Source organism: Oncorhynchus mykiss, chromosome 22 (genome assembly GCF_013265735.2).
Source record: "Oncorhynchus mykiss isolate Arlee chromosome 22, USDA_OmykA_1.1, whole genome shotgun sequence".
In the NCBI taxonomy this organism is placed as follows: domain Eukaryota; kingdom Metazoa; phylum Chordata; class Actinopteri; order Salmoniformes; family Salmonidae; genus Oncorhynchus; species Oncorhynchus mykiss.
The window spans coordinates 26,007,056-26,016,374 of NC_048586.1; the positions used below are offsets into that span (position 1 = coordinate 26,007,056).

Below are 9,319 nucleotides of genomic sequence, written 5' to 3' on the forward strand. Positions count from 1 at the left end.
GCCTGCACATACACACAAGTCAAATTCAGTCAGCTGTGTAGCCCATGACACTGTAGTCTGGGCTACACTCTGCTGTATAATAGATAAGGACCCCCAGAAGCGTTGTGTCATTACTGTCCCTAGCCACTCGTCTTATTAAACTAAATCCTTACTGTTTGCAGTAAGTGTGAAAGGATAGCCTGTTTTTACCTGTCCAATTCTTTCAGATATGTGAATATTAAAGGAGTAGCTGTGGCTAAATATCTACATTGAGAATGGCCAGACTCTCCTTCCTCAGTTTGTTTGTGTGTGTTCCCATCTTTTTAATGCACTCACATTTGAAGGGCTGCTGATCATTGACATGCTTATTTCTACAACAGTCTATAGTATTATAGACCAACAGAGGGCAGCCTTGCAACACAGAATTATTTCACACCCATTGGCATTGATTCTCTCTGTGTGTGTGTGTGTTTCTATATTTTTTAGGTTGGTACTGTTGTCCTATTTCACACATGTACACATTTTTATTATATGCATGTGAATTGGAAATGTGTTTTTTTCATATGCCAACTCCCCCCCGAGACACCTTTGGAGAGTGGGGTCACAACCAGGGATCAGCCATTATTGACATTGACCCTGGAGCAATTACACCCTTAACCACTCGGCTACCTATTTATGTGTGTTTTTGTATATAGGATACAAAAACACACATAAATAGGTAGCCGAGTGGTTAAGGGTGTAATTGCTCCAGAGTCAAACATAATTTTTTCTCTACTCTCTGTCCCCCCACCTCGAAGCTTGTGGGATTCTTACGGCCCATCTGTGTGTGGAGACAAAGGGCCTATAGGCCAGCTCAGGCCCAGCTCTCGCCCAAGCCCCTGCTGCTGGAGTGGCCACAGACAATACCCCATCCCCCCTAGGGCCGAGTGAGAGAGATTTTTTTAGTCACTGGCCTACACACAATACTAATAATGTCAAAGTGGAATAATGTTCTTAATTATTATTAGTATTATTTTTTTTACAAATGTATTAAAAATGAAAACCTGAAATGTCTTAAGTCAATAAGTATTCAACCTCTTTGTTATGGCAAGTTCAGGGGTAAAAATGTGCTTAACAAGTAATATAGTAAGTTGCATGAACTCTGTGTGCGATAATAGTGTCAAACATGATTTTTTAATGACTACCTCATCTCTGTACCTCACACATACAATTATCTGTAAGGTCCCTCAGTCGAGCAGGGAACTTCAAATACAGATACAACCACAAAGATCAGGAAGGGTTTCCAATGCCTCGCAAAGTAGGGCACCTGTTGGTCGATGGATAAAAATAAAAAAGCAGACATTGAATATCCCTTTTAGCATGGTGAAGTTATTAATTGCACTTTGGTTGGTATATCAATACACCCAGTAACTAAAGAGATACAGGTGACCTTCCTAACCCAGTTAACGGAGAGGAAGGAAACCGCTCAGGGATTTTACCAATGGTGACTTTAAAACAGTTACAGAGGTTAATGGCTATGATAGGAGAAAACTGAAGAAGGATAACAACATTGTAGTTACTCCACAATACTAACCTAATTGACAAAGTGAAAAGAAGGAAGCATGTACAGAATAAAAAATATTCCAAAACATGTATCCTGTTTGCAACAAGTCACTAAAGTAATTCTGCAAACTATTTGGCAAATCAATTAACTTTTTGTCCTGAATACAAAGTGTTATGTTTGGGCAAATGTAATGAAATACATTACTGAGTACAACTCTCCATATTACCAAGAATGGTGGTGGCTGCATCATGTTATGGGTTTGCTTGTAGTCGTTAAAGACTGGGGAGTTTTTCAGGATAAAAAACAAATGGAAGGGAGATAAGCACAGGGAAAATCCAAGAAGAAAATCTGGTTCAGTCTGCTTTCCACTAGACACTGGGAGATTAATTTGCCTTTCAGCAGAACAATAACCTAAAACACAAGGCCAAATCTTCACTGGAGTTTCTTACCAAGAAGACAGTAAATGTTCCTGAGTGGCTGAGTTATATGTATATAATCTATGGCAAGACCTGAAAATGGTTGTCTAGCAATGATCAACAACTAATTTGACAAAGCTTGAAGAATTTTGAAAAGAATAATGGACAAATATTGTACAATCCAGGTGTGCAAAACTCTTAGATTTACACAGAAAACTCACAGCTGTAATCTCTGCCAAAGGTGATTCTAACATGTATTGACTCAGTGGTGTGAATACCTATGTCAATTTGCAAAAATGTATAAAAACATGTTTTCCCTTGATCATTATAGGGTATTGTGTGTAGATGGGTGAGAAATAAATATGTTTAATCCATTTTGAATTCAGGCTGTAGCACAACAACATGTTGGGTTATGGGGTATGAATACTTCCTGAAGGCACTGTACATATATTTCAGGATGTTGTGTATCCCTGGAAATATTCAGAATTCATGTAAACATAACAGTTTGAAAACTTAGCTTATCCAAAAGAAAGTGGTCTCTTGGCACAATTTACCCCAGGTTTAGGGTAGATGAACATAGAGACAGGGTAGGCATATAGGGACACATTTCTAACACATTGGAAAGAAAACATTTCAATTCTGTCCTAGAGGGAGGCAAACCCAACCGCCACAAGGAGTCGCTAGAGTGCGATGACCCAAGTAAAGCCCCCCAATCAAACCCTCCCCTAACCTGGAGAACGCTGGGCCAATTGTGTGCTGCCCTATGGGACTCCAGATCACAGTCGGTTGGATTACAGCCCGGGGTCGAACCTGGGTCTGTAGTGAAACCTCTAGCACTGCGCTAGAGTGCCTTAGACCTCTGTGCCACTCCGGAGACCCAGGGAGGCATTTGTCATCATTTGAACTTGACTAAGCACACAAATGTGTGGTGTATTCAAAGTACTGTGCATAAAACTGACAAAGTGTCATCATTATGGGGTACATTGATTAACCATTTCCTCAACTTGCACCTGGCCAAATTTCACAATTTACACCAAAGCCACCATTTTGACTATATTAGCCCACACAGCTACAAGGCTGCACTTTCTGCTAGGTTTAGGACCTCATATTGTAGCTTATAGAGACTCCTACTGATGTATAACCTTTGTAACGGCTCAACCAACCCTTTGGCACAACTTAATCCACTTTCCCCTATGTGACATTTCCTTCATTTTATCCTTCTTATAATTTTGCTATGTGGCTTTAGTTGATGCAAGCTTTTTAGCTCTCCAAATTTACTTGAGGCATATTTTTTCATAGATTATTTCATTGTAAATAATTAGCTTGAACAAAGTATTAGCTTTGTTTCAATAGGTTTTGTTTTGTTTTACGAATTAGACCCACAACATGCTTTTTCTGTATTCACAAAACTGACATGAATTTCCATGTAGAAAATCTTGTTTGTTTATAAATATTTAATGTTTTTCATGTAGCATTTGCTGTGCTGCTTTATGTTGCATTATTTATCAATGGGCTATCCAAATAATATTAGGCCTACAGCCTACAATTATTGTCCGTATTATTTATCCATCGAATAAGCTCTCTTTGTCCAGCCAATATGATGCTTTTTTCGTTTGTCCATGATTCCCATGTCACCTCTCCCTAAATGTATGTGTATGTGTGTGTGTGTGCACCCGCGCCCGCTCCCGTCCCGGGGGATTTGTCAGACGGATGGGCTGTAATGCGGTTGTCTCTGCTCGTCTGCAGGAACACCTGCCCCTTCCGTGGGGAGAGCGTCTGTCCTCCCGCTGCAGAGCGAATCCCCAGCTCAGATACTGGCACAGACCTCGCCTCTCCAATCTGGGGAAATGATGAAGTAGCCTGGCGTCACAGATATCTTTAGTTTAGAAATGTTTTAGTCGAATTTCCACCTGAACGTTTGCCAGAATGTCCATACAACAACAAACATTTAAGATAAAAAAATGTATTAACAATTTATTAATTTATTAACAAAAGCTGTTTAGGTGTGTTATATATGGCATACTACAAAAGGACACCCTGAAATGTTAAGCAATCTTTGGAAAGCACGTATTGGCTAAAGTAAACTATGGAGTTTGTCACAGAAAAAAAATGTTATTGTCCTTAAAAGCTGAACATGAAACCAACAAACTTCTGGACAATCGAAAAAGCTAATAATGAAATTGTAGGCCTAAAGCTGAAACTGTGTCTCACCCTACCAAACAAAACACTGCAATCTCACTTGCAACCTCTGGATTTAACAGGGATTTCAAAAACATTTTGGGAAATCTTTAATAGATAAAATCCGATTAAAAAGTGCAATAAAGAGCAACAGTATTTGTTCTGTTGTCAGAGTATAAATAATTGTTATATATATTACAAATAAATATGTATGTGCAAACACCAGACATAAGACATTACAATGTAAACATGAATTGATAAATACGTAACTTACTAAGCCTAATACAAAAACAAATAACGAATATAATATACAACATATCATATCTGTAAATAAGTGGCACTTATATTCTACTTTGAACTTCATCACTGATTTCAGCGAATCTCTACAGCTACAGATCCTTTAAATCAGCCCTGTCCGGAGAGAAGTTTCGCCATGGTAAGTATTGGCTAACAGGACAGCTTTTCAATACTAGGCTAATAAACCTATAAGAAGTAGGATCACCCGACATTATTGCGTTTTCTGACACTGCAAATTTGGATTCAATTGGGTAAGTCTGTGGGTAAGTCCAGTGGGGCAGCAGTTTCTTTCCTTCACAACACTGAGAAAGAGAAGGACATTAGGTCCTGTTTTACTGTGTGACTCTGGCCTAGAGTGGCAGCACACAGGGCACTTGGGCACACACTACAGGCACAGCAGTGCTCCCAGGCCAGATATGTGTCAACAATGTCTATCAAGCATTCGTATGCAGTCCACCCTACCCAGTCTCCATCTTCAGTCTTCTTCTCTCCTTCACTGACGGTGTCCATCCTTGACTGATGACCTACACATCCAGCACATGGTTGAGGTAGGTGATGTAGCAGATTGCGAGCCGGAGGATCTCAATCTTGGACAGCTTCTTGTCTGGCGGAAGTGTCGGGAGAAGCTTCCTCAACTCGGCGAACCCAACGTTGAAAGCCTCGACGCGAATGCGCTCTCTTGTTGCGTGCGCGGACCGGTACTTGGCTGTAGCGCGCCTCCGCCTCCTCTTCTCCTCCCTGCTGAGGGAAGGAATGGACAGAGAGCGCGCCTTGCCTTCGCCCTCTGCGGGCTCCGCGGGCAGGGGGGCGCACTCCATCTTGATGCTGTTCAGCAGGGTCTCTGTGTCGGGCTGCCCCCAGGGCAGGTCAACGTCTGGCTGGTCAGGACTCAGCATCATCTTCAGGCCGTCTGTTTTGTGGTCTGTTTTCAGATCAAAGGTTCAACCCCTGTGGGAAAAATAGAATTTAGTCTTATAACAAAGTATATGTGAGAGAATATGTTAAGTTTCTATGGACAATTCGATTTTCGATTTTTAAAAACGGAGAGAATATTTTTGCAAGATGCGCATGTTCGCAAGCCTGTTGTGCGCTGTCCTTTGTGCTGATTCTAACAAATCACTTTCGTCTATGCTTGTTATGGTCTGATGTAGGTGCTTATTTCCCTGTTGATACAATGTGGAGTATCTGTATTATTAAAAAGCCCTTAAAAAGATCTTTCGAAAATAGCTTATTACTATTCATAAAGTTTTGCAATTCTGTCTAGTCTTGACCCTTTTAAAACGGTCTCATCTTCATCTGCCCATTTTATCGAATCAAATTTCCACAGGCTGAATTTCATTTAATCCTATAGCTGCGAACAGAGACCACCGAGCACAGCAGACATTAAATCATCATCTGACTTAATTGAAATTAATTATTGGGAGAGCTCTGGATTCACGTGAGCAGCTGGCCATCTGTCTTGCAGACGATTCACCCGCTGTATGGTTGAATGACGCGCGTTTGAAACACGCAGAGACACAAACGGGATATCCTTTATATGTTGGGTCATATAAAGGAACCGTGATTCATTAAAATAAGTTTACCTTTATTTAACTAGGCAATTCAGTTAAGAACAAATTCTTATTTACAATGACTGCCTTGAACTGCCTTGTTCAGGGGCAGAAGGACAGATTTTTGTTTTAAAATATCGGTTCGGGGATTCGATCCAGCAACCTGTTGTGCACTGGCCCAACGCTCTAACCACTAGACTACCTGCCGCCTCATCATGTAACGTTTAGAGGGGATAACGTAAATGATCATAAACCACTGTAACTATTTCTATAATAAAATAAATGCCACTTATAAAAAGAAGAAAAGATATGCTTTAAAACCAGCCAGCATAAATCAGTTATTAGTTTCACTTTGAGGAATGTTTCGACTCACCAATTTTAATTTGCTCAACTTTATCCAAGGGTGCACCCCTGAGGAGTTATTTCCACTGTAAAAACTCTCGTTGGTGTCACCCACGGTCACACATCTCCAACCCTTCTCATCAACATGTATTTGATTATAGGTGAGACCAACTTCAAATTAGATGTTAGTCTATTCAAAACGATTTTACGTGTCCATTAACTAATTATAAGCGGACGACAGGTGTTTCTGTTGTCGTACTTTCGTTTTTTTCATTTGAGCATCACTTGATTGTTTGAGGACAGATTTTCTTAAGTGTTGTCTCTTGACCTCCGCTGAAGAAAACAAATGAGGTTGTTGTGAGGAGAGGGTGCGCTCGTGGAGAGAGTGACTCCTTTAGTCCGCCTTGTTTTTCCGTGATATTATGATGGGCTTTAGTAAACTGCATGCCAGGGACCATTCTTCTGTGAGGGGAACGATTACAGGGAATCCTTCCGCCTGCTCGTGTCTCACCTTCGCGCGTGCTGACTCTCTTGTGCGTGCCAGATTGTGTGAGAGATAAGAAGAGCCGAACCCATAATAAAGCCTCGCGGGGAGTGACTGCAGCATGAGGAATACATGAGGAATGGTATTGTCTGCCTCGTTGTTCTTTCACCCTCCCTCCTCCTCCTCCTCTCCCCTGCGATAATATATAGACACTAATGGTGACATATCGTATTGGGTAAAGGTGCTAGTGAGATGATCACGATGTTCATCAGTGACACCACACATAACATATATCTTAATCAATTGATTGATGCAATGATTACCAATTGTTCCGGTAATGGTTTTTGTATGGATATGTCATCTCCAAAACACAAATAACCTCCATCACTGAATCTAACTGAAACACATGCTATCTTGTTCCACCATCCAGTCACACACAAAGATGACCACCACAGCAGCCTGCTTCACAAGCACCTTTATTATTGAGTAAATAACAAGGTATACGGTTCCCAGGCAACCCAGCACCTTGGTGGACCTGGTCATGGTGATGAGAAATTGATGTTTAACAGTTCAATAAGCTTATAGACGATCTGGGAGCAGTAAAAGGGGAGAGAATATAGGGCTATATCACTGTAAAACTACAGCATAACACCTGCTTAGCTATCACTGTCACTGTAATTGGCCTGGGGAGCTAATAAAGCCACAAGGTTGGGAGGGTGAGGCAGAGAAGCGATGGAGGGTATATTGGAAGTCACATGTTATACTGTATAACCAATGAGAGACATAAACAGGTCAATAGCAAGCTCAATAGAGGTTACTCTTTTACTTGGACCAATTACCCAAATATCATGATATTAAGCTAATGCTACCATATTACATGTAAAATATGCCCCTTCTTACACAGAGAAACGAACAGACTAATAAATGAAGGAAACAGCATAGCTGAAAAAGGGACATATGGACCCATGTTGTGGCCCCATCCCAATCAGATTGTGTAGGGGTGTCATGGGAATAGGGTGGCCATAGGGCCAGCCGCCATACTGTCAGACCTAACACACACTGATACGCTGTCACAGGGGAAGGGTATGTGTGTGCATGGGTGTAGGTAAGAAAAAATAGAGACAGTGTGTGTGTGTGTTGAGTGTGTGTTCCACAATAAAGCACCTGTCTACAGTAATTGGTCCATAGACTGCTGTACCCCTCACCTTGGGTCCCCCACACACACACACACACACACACACACACACACACACACACACACACACAGTTTCCCTGTTACTCTACATGATACGGCAGCACCACATTAAAGTTAATTTGTAATATACTTTTGTTAATGATTCTACTTTTGTAGTATTTTATAAATACTATGCAGATTAAGAAAAATGGCTGCATTACGAAGCCCCTAGATTTGTGTGGGAAGTAATTTTGAGTACTATGAAAAGGAAGTGTCTCAGTTCCATGTTGTCCTCATGGTGTGGTGCTGTAATTGTGCAACAGTATATTCAGTTGCCGATCAGCCAGACGGGAAGGATAGATCACACCTATTGATTTACTGTGGTTCCTTTTGACAGGATGACAAATTGGGAATCCTTTCAACAGCTTAATTCACCTTAAACACTGAATCAATGGAGATCAATTGTACCAAACTGTGCTCAGTCCAGAATAACCATACCCACTGGGCAAAAGCTGGTTGAATCAACATTGTTTTCATGTAATTTCAACCCCCAAAATCTTTTGGATGGCGTTGAATCAACGTGGAAAACTAGTTGCAAAAAGCCATCAACGTAAGGTCAGGTCGTATTTCTCTTATCCAACTTTTAACCTAAATCCCATGACATGGTGATCATTTCACGTTGAATTCACGTTAATTGACAACTCAACCAAATGTAAATCAAAACTAGACGTTGAACTGACATCTGTGCCCAGTGGGTAGCCTATACCAACCAGCTAGCCACCCAAACAACTGGCCCTTATGGGAAGCACCCATGCTATTTGTATAGTACAAGATAAATAATATGTCAACTTTGTTGTCAAGATCATTTCCGTGTGGCTGAATCAAAGTAAGAGTCTCCTCCTTCTCTTCTTCCTTCTCTCCTCGCTCTCTCATTCTCCCCCTCTCTCTCCTGGGTGTACCCCTGGTCTGCTCTAGCCTGGACACCATCTGTTCCATCATGTAAACGGAACGAGGGAGCCTCAAACCTCTAACCATCACCTCCTCTCTCATCTGTCTCTGTGTGTGTGAAACCAAGTCAATCTGGGCCCCTTAAAATATGGATCCTTCCTTTGTAGGCTCAATGTTCCATTGTGGATTCCAATAAAATGTATGTGTAATTCTGTGTGTTTGTGCCTGTCAGTGCGTGTGCGCACTCCCTGTCTCCCTTGAGTCCAGGATGCATTTGAGGAACGTCTGCTTCTCTATATTAAGCTTTCTTTTTCCTTCCTTTCACAATTCCCTCTCTCTCATTCGTCTCTTCCTCCCTACAGTGTTTTCTATCCAAGGTTTATATCACAAATGTTTGAATTGCCAAGG

At 41.2% G+C, this 9,319-nt stretch overlaps 1 protein-coding gene across 1 annotated transcript; it reads right to left on the reverse strand.

Moving 5' to 3' along the window:
• Nucleotides 1-3,885: 3,885 nt before the first annotated feature.
• LOC110501639 (helix-loop-helix protein 2-like) lies at nucleotides 3,886-6,920 on the reverse strand. Its single transcript, XM_021579340.2, has 2 exons — nucleotides 6,337-6,920; nucleotides 3,886-5,361 (listed from the first exon to the last, which is right to left on the reverse strand). The coding sequence occupies exon 2, from the start codon at nucleotides 5,310-5,312 to the stop codon at nucleotides 4,938-4,940; it is 375 nt and encodes a 124-aa protein (XP_021435015.1). The 5' UTR covers nucleotides 5,313-5,361; nucleotides 6,337-6,920; the 3' UTR covers nucleotides 3,886-4,937.
• Between the last annotated feature and the right edge of the window lie 2,399 nt (nucleotides 6,921-9,319).